This window comes from Sebastes fasciatus, chromosome 3, assembly GCF_043250625.1.
Source record: "Sebastes fasciatus isolate fSebFas1 chromosome 3, fSebFas1.pri, whole genome shotgun sequence".
In the NCBI taxonomy this organism is placed as follows: Eukaryota; Metazoa; Chordata; class Actinopteri; order Perciformes; family Sebastidae; genus Sebastes; species Sebastes fasciatus.
Window position 1 is genome coordinate 38,098,883 of NC_133797.1, and position 17,568 is coordinate 38,116,450.

Sequence of the window (17,568 nt, forward strand, 5' to 3'; positions counted from 1 at the left end):
AAAACCCTGATGATTTGTGTTCTGTACATCCACATAAAGTTTCTGGTTTGTGGGCGATCCACTATATAAAAGGATTATTCACCATCCAGGTCTCAGCCCCTGCGCCTCACTTCCTTCCAGGGATGAGGAGCTTTAGGCCCCATCTATAACCTCAAGTGTCCTCCTCAAGACCCGGAGAAGCCAGTGGGAACATGGACAAATCCCAGGCTTAGGTGCTCTCCACATAAAACACCCCCCTGTTCCCAGCGGACAGGCTGAATAATCCCGGTGAACCAGGTGCAGGATGCATGGAGGGCACTAAATCTCTCCCTGTCACCAGCTGTGAGACGTCCATACATTCATCCTCTCTAATGCTTCCTGTCACAAACAGTCGCTGCCTTTCTGTCCACACAGATGCCATTCTTGAGGTCAAAATATAATTACCCATCAGCCTGCAACAGTAACACAAGAGAACACACTCAGCTTTTGACCTTAGTGTGCAGCCCCGTGAGAAGGTGTTTGTACTGTAGTCACTCCCCATGATGCCTTCCCACTGTTCCCAGTTACTCCCAGCAACCAGCTGTCAGTCACGCGTGATTGGCAGACGAAAGCTTTTATCTGTTTGTATAGCCGAGGGTCTATACGGGGTCCTTGCCTTTATGACCGCCAGACGAGGTCAAAGTAAAGTCTTTAAGTTCTGTCCAACATTTAATTAGCTTTTATAAACGTTGGTAGAGTCAGTCTGGCTGGGACTAAATGTGTCACTCCATCATGTTGTAAAGGTCCCATTCAACATTTAACATAATGTACAGCTCTGGATTTGAATGGCGAGCTGTTGAGTGAAAGCCTCCCAGACCTCCTGGCTGTCAGCTTTTCAGGAACTTGTTTTTAACTTAGTGTCGATCTTTGTTTTGGGTTTCATCAGCCCAAAAAGGTCAAAGGTCACCTGTACCCTCAGAGGAGCATGCATTCAATTAAATAAAAGTCAAATGTGTCTTAGAGCAGCTATTCTCATTCTTGCCAACCTTCCTGATTTTCTTGGGAGACTCGCGTTTTTCATCGCCCTCTCCCGGTTTCCTCCGTGGGTCACAATTCTCTCACACTAGGGATGCACCGATATCACTTTTTTCAGACCGAGTACAAGTACAAGTACTAACATTTGGGTACTCGCCGATACCGAGTACCGATACGAGTACTTCTTTGTGCCAAAGAGCCTCGTTAACAGCCAGCTGGAGGATGTGAGCGACACATGGCAGGCTGGGGAGTCCCGCATACGAGGCGGTGCGCCGCGACCGGCTCTAAGTCGGCTTGGAAAGGCTCGTGGCGAAGGTGCTTCCTGTGGCCGTGGCCAAAGTGTCACCAGGGCGGACTGTCACCAGGGCGGACTGTCCTCAGTGCGCCCCAACCGCGTCGTGCCCCAGGGCGGGGCTCGGCCCACGTAAAAGGCGCCAGGGGTCTGCGATGTCGGCAATCCGCCCGAACCGTCTTGAATCACGGACCAAGGAGTCTAACGCACACATGAGTCAGAGGGTGAAAGTAAAACCCCGTGGCACAATGAAAGTGAGGGTCGGCGCGCGCCGGCTGAGGCGGGATCCCGGCCCAGCGGGGTCGGGCGCACCACCGGCCCGTCTCGCCTTCACCGTCGGGGAGGTGGAGCGTGAGCGTGTGCGATAGGACCCGAAAGATGGTGAAGAGAGATTAACGTCACACTGCCGTAAAGTGGTATCGGTGCCGTTGTAATAGGAGCCGTTTTGCGATTACGAGTACATGAGCACAGTATCGGACCCGTTACCCGATACTGGTATCGGTATCAGTGCATCCCTATCTCACACCTTCACACCTTTTTGTTATCTCAACCTGTTTTTGGCGCTGTACAGTGTTCATAATCCCTGCTGTTTCCACCAAGACAACAATACAGCTACACCAAATGTCTTTTACCGGCGGAAGAGAGCTGCTCGCAACAAATCAGCAGAGTGAACACATGGAGTTTAGCATGCTAACCTGATAACATTTGTGCTCATTTCATTAAGCATACTGTCAACATTCACACTACTGGAATAAAGAAATGTTTGTGAGCATGAGCTCCAGGTTACCTGCTGGTTCTGGGTCCAAACTGCCAGGCAGGAAGTGAGAGTATCCAATGTGCTTCATAGTAGAGGGACAGGCCATGTTGGAGAACAGAGCAGGGTTTCATTGTTTCAGGGAGTCGTCTTCATAAAGTTCCCTCTATGTTAGGACCATAAACTGGATCTAAAGATGGACGACGTGTCTCCTGTTGCTCCCGCTGTACAAGAGTGAAGCCACAATATCCCGGACACAGGAGCTGCCATCTTCAGAATTTGATGTCACTTGAAGCCAGAGTCTGCGCAGTAGTGAGAAGTGAAAGTCATTCTATTTGATCATCTATTGAACACGTGTTTGTAGATTGTTTTCATGCTAATTCTTTTTGGTTTCATTTACAGAAGAATCTCTCAAAAAACATCATACTAACAAAGATTGAGATATTACTCACTGTCAACAATCCCAGTCTTTCAGCAGATGAGATTTACATAATTAATTTGATTATTATCCTAGCTAAATATTACATACATAAAATTATATGGCTTAAAAGAATACCCTCCTTTTTTACTTTTAAAGATACTGATTTTAAAACATATTAGATCATGATTGATAACTTAAAACTCAAAAATTCTAAAATTTTAAATTTATTTCAACTGTTTAACAGACCCCGAATGTTTTTTGTTTGTTTTTTATTTTATTTTTATTCATCTTTTCCTTTCCTTACATTTTATTTGTTGTACAATTTATATTTTTTTTAAATATTATTTTTATACTGTAAAATATTTTTTCAGGATTGTAATGACAAATGTGAAAATGTGAATATATTGTAATAAAGTATTTAAAAAAGAAAAGTCAGTTGTCCCGCCCACACACCCGCCTGAGCCAATCAGGAGCCGAGCACGGCCGCAGCTCGTTACCGTTAGTTACCTAGCTGCTACGTTAGCACGACGTTAGCTGTTTGGCTAGAAACACAACAACTAACAACTAATAACATCTCTAGAACTACATTTATGATCAAACTGACTCACTCAGACTAGTGGCGGTTATAGAAAGTTATAGTTAGGTCTCCTCTCGAGCATCCGGCTGCGACGACTTCACTCAGAGCGGCTGTCAATCACAGCTGTCAATCATCTTCTTCTTCTTCGTGTGTTTTAATGGCGGGTGGCAGCGGTCGTTAAAGGTGTGTTAGCGCCACGTGCTGGCTGGAGTGTGAGCCTCAGTTATTCCCTGAGGGCTAGTAGACTGGAAAAAACTTTTTTTTAAGTCCCAGCAATGAAATGTTGCAGTGCACTGCTTGATAAATATATATGTGTTATTACGCATTTTGACATAAAAAATAATTACTAAATAATATGATTTAATACAATTTATGCAGCTTTTTATGGGTCCAAATACCACTTTTCTTCAAAATTGAGCTGATTCAATTACAATATGACATTATTTCAAATGCAGATGTTTCATATATATATTACTTTACACCATATTAAAATTATGTTTTTGTTTACAAATCATTCATAGTATTTACATACCGCGACACTGCACAAATACCATAGTAATAGTTTTATTCAAAGCCATGGAAACAGAAGTTAGCAAGTGAACACATGGATGACAGGTTGGGTCACCCAGATAGGTGACCCTCAAGATCAAGAAAAACAAGGTGAAGACCGTTTCTCCTGAAGTATTTATTGTGAGTCAGGGTGTAGAGAAAGTCATGAAAATCCCTGTTTTAAAAAAATGTTTTGTCTTGAATATTTTAAAAATATTATAGAAATTTAAAAAAGCAAAATGTAAAAAATGAATATTATTATATTAATATTATTTTATATCATATATATAGAGAATGGATGAAACTCTGCACGTATTAAGAGAACAGATACATTTATCATTTTATAAGGAAGGACATTAAGTAAGAACAAGTGATGAAAACTATAAAAAAATTAATGCATCTGGAAGAGCTAGGATGGACCTGTGACGTATAAAAGAGGCATGACACATTCTGGTCACATTGTGCCGTGTTGTGAATACATAAAATACAGCAGCATAACAAAACAATTGACAGCTGAGCCACACTCCACATTTAACTGACTTTAAAATGACGGATCCGAGTCAACGATGTCTCATTTTGTTAAATGCCTGTTGAACTTGACTCCTCTCTCCTCCTCCCCACTTCCTCCGCTCACATCTCAGGTGGGAGGGACTAAGACGTGAGGAGAGGAGGCAAGGAGAGGAATGGAGGCTGTACAAATTGAGAAATGAGAAGCTCCTTGAGTCAACCTCACCATAACCATCCTGAACTGCTTTGTTAGTCTGCTGTAAAATACAAATAAAACATACAAGACGACGTGACGATTACTCCTACTTCTGTCTCCTCAGCGAGGAAAGGAATAAGAAAGCACATAACATAAACTATAGCGTGGGGATGAAACACAGCCAGCTGTCTGTTCTACATGTAACTGAGACTTCACATCAGGTCACAACAACATGTCCTGTTTGGGGAAGACTGACCACTTTGAGTCTGACCACAGCTGGAAAACCCCGTCTGAAGAGTGACCTCTGTGACCTTCAGCTTCTGTTCAGACGCTGCACACGGGGATGAAGAGGGAGGATGAAGACACATAGTGGAGGTTGTACAGCACTGAACAAGGACAAATCCAGACTCACACCACCATCTACTGTTGACTTTTAGTATTACAACACACACGTTAAAGCTTAGTTAAAAAAAAAAAATGAAAGAATGAAAGTTGAAGATGATTTGCTTCAGCATTTTATTAAATTACAGTTTTGTTGCCACACAGAACAACAAATCATACCGAGTACATCTATAGGTCTCTTTTATTTCTTGCTATAATATTAGAATATTCTCCCAATGCATTTCACAGAACTGGGTGTTCAGTGTGCTGTGGAAGTTTTAACATCAAGTGAGTCTCAGGATTGATTAAAAAAACTAAACCGTCTTTACAACTTTGTTGCTTTGCCAATTACTATTCTGCTTTTCATTACGCTAACTTGTGCTTCCTCGCGTCCTCTCTCCTCGTGTCCTCCTCCGCCATCATGGAGGATCTTCCAATCCCTTAAAGGCAGGGTTGGTAAAGATTTTGGAAAGATTTTTTGTTATATTAGTTGAAATTCTCATTAAGTCACGACAGCAAGCAATCAATCAAATGCTCTGACAAAAAAAGAAAAGAAAACATCCAGTATCTGTGGCTGTGGCAGGACTGGAATAAATACAATAAGTAATTATTTTTCTTTCTTGAGAATTAAAAGTAAAATTAAAAGTTTAACATAAAAATGCTTTTGCAGTTTCCTTATTAGTTTGTTATTTTAATTCTTTATAAGTCACCAGAATGCAGGAAACAAAGTCTCTGAAACTCAAATTTTTCTGAGGGAACCTCCGTATTTTTTAGGTCTCAAGGTTGGCAAGTATGATTTAGGGACTTTTGGAGCTAGTGCTGCTTTCATTGGATAGGAGTTGGCAACACTGGGCTGTTTTTTTCCCCCCACCTGGATCATTTTTAAAAATCTAGTGTATTCTTGCTGGTTTCTAAAGATCGCCCACCCTGCCTTTAAATACACCTCATGGAGACGAGGAGAGAGGAGGCTACTGGAGGAGCTTAGAGCGAGGAAACACAGGTGTATTCTACATTTTATCAAGTGGCGTGACGTATAAATGACGTATAAATGATGGCACACAGTTTGAAGCAACTGACACTAGGGAATGGGAGATTTCTCATTTGGCAGCTTCGGCTCCTCACGTCTCTCTCTCACATCCTCGCTGGAAGACGTGAGTGAGGGAAGCGAGGAGATACGTTAGCATAATGAAAAGCATCCTGTGTCTGTTTCATTCTTTTAACTAAGTTGTGAGGTGACTGAAACACTAAAATCGTAGGTGCAGTGTCCTATTTAGAGAGAGGGTGACTGCATAGGAGAATCACCAACATTTGTGCCTTGGAAAAACTAAGTTGAAATGTCGGCGTCGACGATAAAGTCATTCGAGTGTTGTGGGTGGTCGTCCTCTCTTTTCACGTGGTTTTATTTAATAGAGAGTTACTGTCTCTGATGAGCAGTGCAGGTTCACATGAAGCAGGGATGAGAGCTGTACCACAGTTGTCCTCTGTGGTCGCCACCTTGTTTCTCCTCCAGCTGTTGTTGAGTTCCTGAGCTCAGCACCTGTCTGTCTGTCTGTCGGTGGGTGTGTGGGTGGACCTGGCGTCTACGTGGTCTGTTTGCCGACCGCAGCCTCAACAATGTGTGACTGTGTCAACACAAATACCACTCCGCCTCTCTCTGGACAGCATGGAGGCCCCGTCAGTGGATTTCTTTTCTTCATTCACCGTGTTTACTGTGGGTTTCTACCTGGAGAGAGAAGAGAGGGCGAGTTAAAGTCTGACACATAACTGGAGCTGTTTCTCATAGAGTCCCCCCACCAGCTCTGAGAGGTTTACACATCCACGAAAGAAAGTCTGTTAACCTTTTCCACTCCAGCCCTCTTTATCATAGAGCCGTTTTTGTCTTTTTTAGGGGGGTGCAGGCGGTCTTTAGGGGGAGATAGCAGGTCAACAGTAGACGTCACATAGAAGTGGTGTACATCAGCTGAAAGCTGTGAACCTGAAGATTAATTTGAGATGCAGCTCAGCACTGTGTGTCAAGTTGTTCTAGTCATTAATCTGAAATAAAAATTTATGAATTAATCAAAATAAATGTCGAAAGTGTATCCGAGCTTATAGAACATTAGTCAGAAGTCAGATGTTCTGTGACTGTTTGAAGGTCCCACCTGCAGCCGGAGTGTCAGCTGAACATTTTCTTTATCTTGGAGAAGAAGCCTTCCTCTTCCTGCTGCTGCTGCTGCTGCTGCTGCTGCTGGTTCTGGTTCTGGTTCTGTTCTTCCTCTGAGCTGGTCGTCTTCTCAGCAGAACCTGAGGATTTGCTGCCCCCTGCTGGACACAAACACACACTGCATCAGCTCAACTACTGACATCGCTGTGTGTCTCTGGACTGGACTGATGTATTTACTGAAGGAACACTGACCTGCAGAAGGCTGGACACCGTTGACCATCCCCTGAACATCCGTCTCGTCTTCAGCGTAAGTCAGCAGCAGAGAGCGCTGCCGACGAGTCAACTTCCTGCAGGAACACCAGACCAGACACACCGTTTAATGACACACACTGAATCCTGTTTAACTATTTAACCACTTCACAGTGTAAGGATGTCAGAAACAGATTTATCAGAGGAAGAGAAAAAATATATAACGAAAGAGAAAAGAAAACATAAAATAGACATTTACAATAAAAATAAATACTTAAATAAAGTGAAAAGAGTGTTTAAAATGAAGAGAACAGACAGAAGGAGATGACGGTGTGAAGACAAACCTAAGACAAGTTTTAATTTAACAAAAATATTTTTTAAATCCACAATGAATGAATCAGATTTGATTTAAAAATGCTAATAATTCAGTTGTTATTATTTTGTTACTGCAATAACTGGAACTAATAACAGTCATTTATTGTCGTGATTTGCCAAAACAATTGTCTTTAGGGATGTCACTAGAACCGGTACCAAGTCGATGCCAAAATTCTGAACACGTGACGGTACTCATTTTTCTACAGTACTGTAGGTACCGTCAGGGCTCAAGACTAACCGCATCCCATCGTCCCGGGAACGATAGAAAAAGTATTCCGGATGCAGTAAACTCACTATCAACGCGTCCAAAGGATGCACCTTATATTTTCCCTGATAATGCTGCATTGTGAAGAATAAAAAAAATCTGAGTTGAAATCAACAGGAAGAGAGCTAGTTAACGTTAGCTGTTAGCTCCGTGCAGGACTGCGCTGCTTATTTGCTGATTTCAACACGGGAGGTGCCATTAATTTATGTTATGATGTTCTGTTCAGTTCAGTTCAGGCTCTATTCTGTAAAAAGGAGTATTGTGTGAAGGTCAATTCTAATGTTATCATGATGTGTTCAAATGTAATCTCGTAAAATGTAGTTTTTGGTGAAACACTTGAATAAATCCAGATGTTTGAAAGAGATGTTTTCACAGCAATATAAAATAGATATTAGAGAGAATTATGAGCTGTTTAACTTCCTCACAAAAAACAGTTTGACAACGGTAATAAAGGAGTGGATGTTGAACAACATGGGATTTATTGTTTTACTGTTGTTTTTTACTGTGGTGTCAAATTGGTATCAAGGATCGTGGAATTTCACTGGTATTAGTATCGACTACTAGATTTCTGGTATTGTGATATTTTATTAATCTATCCATCTATCCATCTATCTATCTATCTATCTATCTATCCATCTATCCATCTATCCATCTATCCATCTATCCATCTATCCATCTATCTATCTATCTATCTATCTATCCATCTATCCATCTATCCATCTATCCATCTATCCATCTATCCATCTATCCATCTATCTATCCATCTATCTATCTATCTATCTAATAACAACACTGACACATCTATGTGGGTCTTACTTTGGCACTCTGATCTTGATGTGTACGTAGTGATCTCCGTAGCTGTAGCTGTTCATCCTCCGGATGCCTTTTCCCTCCAGCCGGATCACCTGATCGGCCTGACAGCTGGCAGGAATCTGAAAACACAGATGACTTTCAAACAGACAGACAGAAATTTGCTCTACTGAAACTCTGTAATGAAACGTATTTGACTGTTTTTGTCATGAAACCTTTCACACCGGATGTGAGTATTACATGGCAAAAAAGCGACATCATTTTTCTACATGGCCTTAAGCCAGCCCTGGATCGGGAGGATGTGCTTATATCAATACACTCACGTACCGGTACTGCCTATTATGATTACGCTTCGCTCACAGAAAGTGAATGCCCGCCCACGGATTTATGTCTACTGCCAGGTCTGACTTTCATTCAGGAATATTGAATGAAAGGAGACTGGTCCTAATTCAGCATGAAATTAACTCACACTTGACTCTTCTAAAAGAAGAAATATCAGTTTGGCGGTGTATTCAGAGTAGGAAGAACAGTCCCAACTCTGATGGGGAGATGGAGTGATGCTGTATATTGTCCTTGTTCCTCACCATGATGCTGATGGTCTGATAGAGGCCCGGTGCTGTGGCGGTGCCCCCCAAGACGGCCTGAGCTACAGAGATCAACACGTCCGAGTGGAGGTCGAATCCATCACGTCTGAACACCGGACTTCTCTGGACCTGCAGCGAGACATTTCAGATAAAACACATCGGACTCCAACACGCTGCTACAAATCAATAAGCCCTTAAATACTAAAAATACTCACCCTGAATGTAATCAGGATCTCTCTTGTCCCCACTGACATGCGCACTGTCTGACCATTTTCCACTCCTGTGAGAAAAGGTCACAAAAAAATATTACAACATTTTCCAAATCTCACAAAACATAAATTCACAATTTGGCACAAGATGAAATAAACGGACTATCTATTCTGAAACAGATGTGTGAATGTGAAACCTACCAGCCGGTACCGGTACAGTGACCGTCTGCCTCTTCTTGGTCTGTCCTGAACCTCGGCACAGAGCGCAGGGCGTGTTGATGATCGACCCCTTCCCACCGCAGCGTCGACAGGTGGAGCGCATCATAAAAGGACCCGTGTTGATGGACTCCTGCAGGAGGCGACACAGACAGTGATATCATGTTTAACGGCTGACTAAACTCCTTTTTCAACTGCAGGAACTTTCTCCAGGACCTAGGAACAATTGAGGAACTCAAATTTTGACCTCAGGGACCAGGGTCTAAATTAAGTTCTGGGGACATTTGATCCCCCTAAAAAGCCCTAGTTGATGGGTACTTTCTGAAAGTACAGGAACTTCCAGGGTGGGGTTTGCAGGGATGACAGGAAACTAAAGGACAGATTAAAGAGTTTGTAGATATCTCCACAGGTTAAAGATAAGGATGCGATGGTGAGGAAATTTTCCCACCAGTTTATAAACTTGTTACAACACCGGTGTTACCGATTACTATGGACCTTTTACAAGAAAAGATGACGATCAATATGTGTAGCGCGCTTACTTTGATTTTTAGCGTTGGGTGGCGGTGTGTCTGGTCTCTCCGGTAGAGCTTTTGCTGCGAGGCTGCAGAGGTCTAACGTTACCTGGCACCGCTGCGCCACGTACACCGGCTGTGACCACTACGTCCTCTTCGTGGCGATTGCCTCAATACCATTATTGCTCCCTTATAGTATTGGGTTTAAATCAGAAATATTGCCAAATAGGCGCATTTGCTTTTCACTTCGACATCAAATCCTTCGCCATCGTCTCGTCTGTTAACTCTCTCTCGTCCTGCGTGTGAAATATGACTCCTGCTACTCTGAGCTGAGACTCCTTACGGAGCAGATGCATTCACTGTCAGTTTATAGGGTCCGTCGTCTGACTATCTGTCGATAACATGCTGATACACCAAAATTAACTAAATGGGTTTTATTTCTATAAAAAAAAGCAAAACGACGGTGGGTACGGTGGGTACGGTGGGTACGTAATGTAATCGGTGTGTGCCCGACCACCGGGTAACACCGGTAGCAGCGACTACCGCGACAAGCCTAGTCAAAGACCCTGCTGCCACCTGTCGGTCTGAGACTCACCATGCCTGTACCGTTGCAGTAGTTACACTGAGACACTTTGGTGCCCGGCTCGTTTCCCTTCCCGTCACACCGCGGACAGGCGTCATCAATGTTCACATTCAGCTCCTTGTTGGCGCCCTTCGCTGCCTCTGTAAACGTCAGCTCCATCACAAACTGTGGAAAGACAAAAATGATTCTTAGATAGATAGATAATAACTTTATTGATCCCGAGGGAAATTCAAGATGAAACTTTACAATGAAACGGCTGACATTCACACCTCAATGACCCGTCACAGTTAATGCACGCATGTTTAACTAATTCTTAAATTTACATAACGCTGAAAAGGTTTGAGTAGCTGAATAAAAGACCTTCATGTAGGGTTAGGGTTTACCTCGGGCCTTTGTTCGAACATGTTGTTGATGTCTCCGAAGCCCATTCCTCCAGTAAACTCTCCAAAGATCTTCCTGAAGAGCTCCTCGGGGTTTATGTTGGTGCTCCCGGCCCGGTAATACTGCTGCTGGCCCGCTGACCCAGCACGGCTCGGGTCGAAGCCTGCCGCTCCGTATGTCTCATACTGCTTCCTCTTCACCTCGTCACTCAGCACCTTCACACAAACAACAATGAGTGAGCTTGAATAACACAATTTGATGATGCACTTTATCTCTAACTTTGTACCTCGTAGGCTTCAGCCAGCTTGGCAAACTTCTCTTTGGAATCTGGGTCATCTGGGTTGGTGTCCGGGTGGTACTTCTTAGCCAACTGGAGAGACACAAACAGTAAGAAGAAAGATGAAGGCAGAGAATGAGAAACTCTGGGTGTTTCTCAAAGTCCAGGAAGGATCCTTCAATGGCTGAATTTCAAGGACGCTACGTCACTGAATCCCGCCGAAGGACTGTTCCACAAATCATACCGAGGACTGAGTCCTTTCATTCAGACAATTCTTAAGGATGTGTATCCTCCGCGCTCCTAAAACGCCCAAAATCCTATGCACACGATGCATTTCCTGTCCCCAGACTGAAAATACACTAGTAAACTTTCAGATATTTCACCTCAGAAGTCCGCCAAAATCTGTTTCTGAACAGATTTGAGGCGAGAAATTGGCAATCCAGTTGCTGAATCTTATACTCATATTAGATCTTATAACCTAATTCAAAAGTTTATTCGTTGCTCAGCGACAGACTCACTCAGCGAGCTAACCCAGTAACATTAGCACACAAACGGCAGAGAGAGACAGCGGGAAGAAACAGCGTGTAGAGCTGGCAAATTTTCACATCTAACTCAGTGAATTAATTAAGGGTTTATTTTGACCAAACCAGAGCTAAAGGTTGTTGGAACAGTGGAAAGACTAACTAAGACGGGTTTGGTCAGTTTTATTTTGTTTCTGTTGAGTTTGAAGTTTTTGTTTTTGTTTTTGTACAATCGGCGAGGCAAAATTACTGGTTTTTTTTCTATGGAGTCTGGTAGCATAACAGCTGTTTCTTTTCACATCTAACGTGGTGAATTAAGGGTTTACTTTGACCAAACCAGAGTTAACGGTTGCTGGAACAGTGGAAAGACTAACTAAGCAGGGTTTCATGAGTGTTATTTTGTTTGTGTTGAGTTTGCAGGGTGTTTTACAATCAGTGAGGTAAAATTACTGTTTTTTCTATGGAGTCTGGTAGCTTAACGGCTGTTTCTTTACACATCTAACGTGGTGAATTAATTAAGAGTTTATTGTTGGAACAGTGAAAAGACTAACCAAGACGGTTGTGATGAGTTTCATTTGAATGAAGTGTGTTTTACAATCGGCGAGGTGAAATTACTGTTTTTCAATAGAGTCTGGTGGTTTGGAGAAGAGCATAAGGGCTGTTTCTTTTCACATCTAACTCGGTGGATTAAGGGTTTATTTCGACCAAACCAGAGCTGGTGACCAAGACGGTTTTGATGAGTTCTATTTTGTTTCTGTCGAGTTTGAATGAAGTGTGTTTTACAATCGTCGAGGTAAAATGACTCTGTTTTTCTATGGAGTCTGGTGGCTTTGAGGAGAGAATATTAATTGCATGTTTTGTATGTTAATAAATAATAATTGTCCAAATCCCTGTTGATTTTATTCATTGTTAATAGGCCTACATGTTTTGAATATGTGTATATCGTTTTGAGGAATGAGGAAAATCATTGTAATATAATTGTTCTGAATAAAGTTTAAAAAAAAATACCACATCCATTTCTTCCCTACACCAGCGCAGAGTCTTGCCTCGTCTCTAGGCCCTGAATTGGAAGGACCCGTCCTACCAAGGAAGCATCCTTAACTTTGAGAAACACTCTTTGAGTTTTAAACATCTTTCTTAAGGTATCTAAACTAAAGTGTGTCTCTGACCTGGTAGTAAGCCTTCTTGATGTCCTTCTGTGTCGCAGCGCGGGAGACGCCCAAAACTTCATAGAAGTCCTGCTTGTTGGCCGACCTGCTGCTGGTGTGAAAAGAGTGGCAGGTGATGCCATGAGGACATCTCCAGCCTAGAGAGGAAAAGATCCAAAAAGGAGACTGTTTGATCAGGAAGTACTAAATGTACATACAGATCTTCTGCAATGTTTAATATGAGGAGTTTTTTTTCAAGAAAAGCATAAAGAAGCTCGCTGTTAATCATCAACATGGTCCAGTTATTGCATTTAGGCCCTCAGGACATCATTTATGGACCCATAACATGCCAGCAAGAAACATAAAGTTCCTGACTGTACTCCAGTCAGCAGACACTAGATATTAACCATTATAATACGCACAAAGGATGCTGTTGCACTGCAGTGTACCATGCTGTGAGCAGGATCACTGGGGTGTTTTCACAGCACATTAAAATGGATAAACTGCTCTAATATCAATTGAATACTACTCCATTTAACACAAAAGTCCTACATGAAAAAAATTTAGAATATTATTATTATTCAGTGTGTTTTATTTTCCATCTTATGTTATGCATATTCTATTTAATTATATTTTATTTATCTAAGTGTGATTTATTTTTCCATCTTATTTTCCCTGTCTTTATTGTTCACTTCATGTCTAATTTCCTTTATTGTAAAACACTTTGTGCTGCATGTCTTGTATGAAAGGTGCTATACAAATAAAGATTATCATTAAAGTTTATCATTATTATTTAAAGAGTAATACAGTTTGACAGTTTTATTACTTTTTTCTGTGTTTATAAGTTTTAGAGACTTAATATATATATATATATATATATATATATATATATATATTTTAAATTCACATAAAAAATCCAATGAAATTGGGAGGTAACTTTTGTTATTTTAATATATATATAATTTAAAATGTCCCATATATAATCAATAAGTTTACAATTAATGCAACGTTACATTTGTGATGTTCAAAATGTATAATGACCTTTTTACAGTCAAATTTGATATTATGATTTGTTTTACATCATTCTGATGTCATCATACTGTTAGTGATGATGTCATCGTACTGTCAGTGATGTCATCATACTGCTAGTGATGATGTCATCATACTGTCAGTGATGTCATTTTCAATTTTTTTTTTATTTAACCCGGTTAGTCCCATTGAGATTAAGAACCTCTTTTCCAAGGGAGACCAGCTGGCCAAGACGGTCAGCAAGAACACAAGGTTGCAGACACATCGACACAAATAGAGATAAAATACAATTCACAAACACTAAAAGCACTACAATTTGCATTAAAAGAGAACTATCTAAAGACAGATGGGAGGACAAAAAGGAACTTCTCTGGGAGTCAGCTGTACAACAAGGGAGCTAAAGACATTGGCATGCCATAGAGTCTGCTTCTAAAGCCTTTATTTTAGATTTAAACATATTTAATGATGCCAGCTCCTTGATTTTTAGGTCATTTTGGAGCAAATTCCAGGCTGAGGGTGCAGAATATGCAAAAACCCTTTCCCCAATTTGTGTCCGAGCTTTTGGGACAGAGAGCACAAAGAGGTCCTGTGAACTCAGTGAATACTGTCCACAATGTTTTTGCGTAATAAAAACACTTAAGTATTGTAAGTAAGCACAGGAACATTTTGTAACCTATACACTTTGCTTTGGAAAACAACATAAGTTTGGTCTTATCTGCATTTAAAACAAGCTTCAGCTCATGCAGTGTACTTTGCACTACAACAAAAGCATTTTGCAGATATTCAACAGCCTGTATAAGAGTCATCATACTGTCAGTGATGTCATCACACTGTCAGTGATGTCATCATACTGTCTGTGATGTCATAATAGTGTCACACTAACAGAGAGCAGTTACATCACACTAGTTGTACCAAAGCTAACCAGCCTTTATCTGTATGTGTCTGTAACGTTAGACTCTCTGCAGCCTGGAGGACGCTGTTGGTGCATTAAAACACACGGTGTTGTGTTTATGTTATATATATATATATATAACAGGTGACAGAGGACTGCTGATGTAAGAACCACTGAGCATGTTGTGATGCTAAAAGTTAGCCTGTCCTCACCTGTCTGTCCTCTGAATGTCACGTCATTCTCAGGTGTCCCGGAGCTCCGGCTGACCGCCAAGCCTCCCCGGTGTGTCTGCCATACCGAACCCGAACAACCTGCTGCATGTCTGGAGGAGACTGAGAGGAAACGACCGCTCCGGTGTCCGGTAGAGAACCAGCGTGCAGTCAGCCGGGCAGCGGAGGACGCCATCTCTAACGTCACTTCCGGTGTCAGCTGGTCGGTGTGCGCATGTGCGGGTTGTTTGTGTACTGAAGCAGACCAACCATGTGGACTTGTTCTTCTGCTCTGTTATTTTAGTCCTGTAAATTTGCATAGTGACTGTGGAAAGATGTTAATCATTTTATAGTTGACAACATTTTCTCAGATTTTGCATTTTACTATAGAAATATTATATTTGGCTGTTATGTCTACAGTGACAAACACAGAAATGCATTTTTCCTTATTAATCTAAGTTTAATTATCACCAAATTCCACATTCACAAATGTAAATTTACCAAAAAAAAAGCTGAATTTTTTTGTATTTATGATGGAAATAGAACAATATGTGTCAACAATTTCTTCCTCACGAAACACAAAAGCTATGAAAACAATAAATGTATACAATATCTTCACAGTTTTTAATTGAACTTACTGTCATACTCTCGCGTTTTTATTTTTTATTTATTTTATGTTCGATTTGTTTCATTCATTTATGTTTGGCACTGGTTTTTTTTTTTTTCATGTTTCTGTTATGCTTCATCTGTATGTGAGTGATTCTAATGTTGAAATAAAAACTATTTAAACAGTGTACTTGTACTTAAGTAGCCTATTTCCATGTTGGCCTACTTTAGATTTGTACTACACTACATTTCAGATGGAATTCCTACATATACTATATACATATATAATATATACTTTTTACTGTACTGCATTTATTTGCAATGGTGAGATGTAATTAAGTAGATTACACACAAGTATCCTACTGTACAAATTTGAGGTAGGTTACTTGTACTTTACTTGAGTATTTCCATTTTATACTACTTTATACCTCCACTCCACTACATATCAGAGGCAAATATTGCATTTTTTACTAATCCTACATTTTAGTAGGTATAAATATACCATAGTTAGATGTGGAATTAACTTCTAATCTTTAAAAAAATAATAAAATTAACATTCTACTCTTGAGAGCACAATAAAAATATCTTTAACTCCCTTAAATTGACGTCAAAGGTCATTAGAATCAGATTTATTTGCCAAGTATGTGTGCACAAACAGGGACTTTGACTTTTGTTTTGCATTTCTCTCAATTTACATAGAAATAACAGCGAGGGACAAGGACAACAAAGCTGGACAAATAAAGAAAGAACTGTCATGCACACAAGTAGTGAACACAAATAGGTGTATATATAAATATTACATAAATAAATATATATATAAAAGCACCAATAAAATAAGAATTAAAATGTCTATATACATGTCAAGTGTTCTGTAAGTTGTAAACAATACAAATAGTGCAAAATACATCCAGAACAGCATTTTTATTTTGCTTTTTTATAGAAGACGTTTTAGTTTCTCACCATTTCATGAGACTCAGAAATAACCTGCAGTAGTTTTGCATTTCATTCTCATGAAATGTGTTCAGAGAATGATTTAACTGAAATGTAATTATATTTAAGAGACTGAAATGCAGTTGTACTGCTGATGAAGACCCTTCCTCATGCACCACAGAGACAGTAGATGGCATCACAGAGCTGTGAATGACTTGTGTTTGATAAGACTCGGTTCCCTGCAGCTGCAGTCAGACTCTAATCTAACAATCTGAAAACTGTGATGGGACGTTGATTTTGCATCCTACTGTAGGATGAGGGTTCAAAGGTCACCGAAAGGGTGGTGAGATGTTCCTCCGAATCAGTCAGGAGTCAAGACCGGGGTCAGACATGTTTTGTAGAGCTTCATGATTGAACATTTCTGCATAAAATGACAGAATGTAACTTTTTATTTCCATAAAAAACTCATTAGATTTCAGTTCATGCTCAAAAGTAGAAGTATAGAGTATGACACCACATGTAGATCTACTTGTTGACATTCGTCCACTCTCCTTTATAATTATTAAAGCTATATTTATAGGCTTTACTGAACAGAAAAGATGGAATAGAAGCAGAATATATAACAAGACAAACGATAAAAACAATAAAAAGGAGATAAAGTGACCAAAATAAAAAAACGAGATGCAGCAATTTACCAGCTAAAAGGCAGACGACTGGTTCCAGAGAACTGTGCAGGAGGTCAGAGAGTTTCAGGGTCATGAGGTTTAATTTCTAAAAGCTATAAAGTCAAATTATAATACTAGAAACCCAAAACTATTCTCTCATATTTACTTAACACCACACAAGCAAAGAGACGCTGTCTGACATGACAGGAGGACGGGACGAGAGACAGAGGACGAGCAGAAAGATCAAGAGTTTGGTGTCTGCCGTTATGTCACAGGGTTTATAAGGCGGCGAAC

The 17,568-nt window shown here is 40.7% G+C and overlaps 1 protein-coding gene and 1 long non-coding RNA gene across 5 annotated transcripts in view; both read right to left on the reverse strand.

Annotated features, from left to right (window-relative positions):
• Nucleotides 1–3,270, reverse strand: part of LOC141765008 (uncharacterized) — a 34,444-nt gene extending 31,174 nt beyond the window's left edge. Inside the window, exons 1-2 of the long non-coding RNA XR_012593347.1 lie at nt 3,069–3,270; nt 2,073–2,341 (exon numbers count right to left, since the gene is read on the reverse strand). This is a non-coding gene — a long non-coding RNA (uncharacterized LOC141765008). The remainder of the gene's footprint in view (nt 1–2,072; nt 2,342–3,068) is intronic.
• A 2,267-nt stretch (nt 3,271–5,537) lies between these two features.
• LOC141765010 (dnaJ homolog subfamily A member 3, mitochondrial-like) lies at nt 5,538–15,341 on the reverse strand. Of its 4 annotated transcripts, none has more exons than XM_074630809.1 (12): nt 15,077–15,340; nt 12,965–13,101; nt 11,284–11,367; nt 11,000–11,212; nt 10,629–10,781; nt 9,507–9,654; nt 9,312–9,376; nt 9,097–9,225; nt 8,519–8,634; nt 7,066–7,160; nt 6,812–6,974; nt 5,538–6,393 (listed from the first exon to the last, which is right to left on the reverse strand). In XM_074630809.1, the coding sequence occupies exons 1-11, from the start codon at nt 15,267–15,269 to the stop codon at nt 6,826–6,828; spliced, it is 1,482 nt and encodes a 493-aa protein (XP_074486910.1). In that variant the 5' UTR covers nt 15,270–15,340; the 3' UTR covers nt 5,538–6,393; nt 6,812–6,825. The 4 variants fall into 4 exon arrangements, with proteins under 4 accessions (XP_074486910.1, XP_074486913.1, XP_074486911.1 ...); XM_074630812.1 differs by having other exon boundaries at nt 6,812–6,971; nt 15,077–15,339; XM_074630810.1 differs by lacking the exon at nt 5,538–6,393 and adding an exon at nt 6,410–6,645 and having other exon boundaries at nt 15,077–15,341.
• Nucleotides 15,342–17,568: the final 2,227 nt, after the last annotated feature.

What these genes read in the sequence shown, in the direction of transcription:
- LOC141765010 (XM_074630809.1), bottom strand. Translation starts at nt 15,269, where the DNA reads ATGGCGTCCTCCGCTGCCCGGCTGACTGCACGCTGGTTCTCTACCGGA. An exon ending in ATCAGACCATCAGCATCATG is followed by an intron (nt 8,635 to 9,096) that starts GTGAGGAACAAG and finishes CTGTGTTTTCAG; the next exon opens with ATTCCTGCCAGCTGTCAGGC. An exon ending in ATCAAGATCAGAGTGCCAAA is followed by an intron (nt 7,161 to 8,518) that starts GTAAGACCCACA and finishes GTGTTCCTGCAG; the next exon opens with GAAGTTGACTCGTCGGCAGC.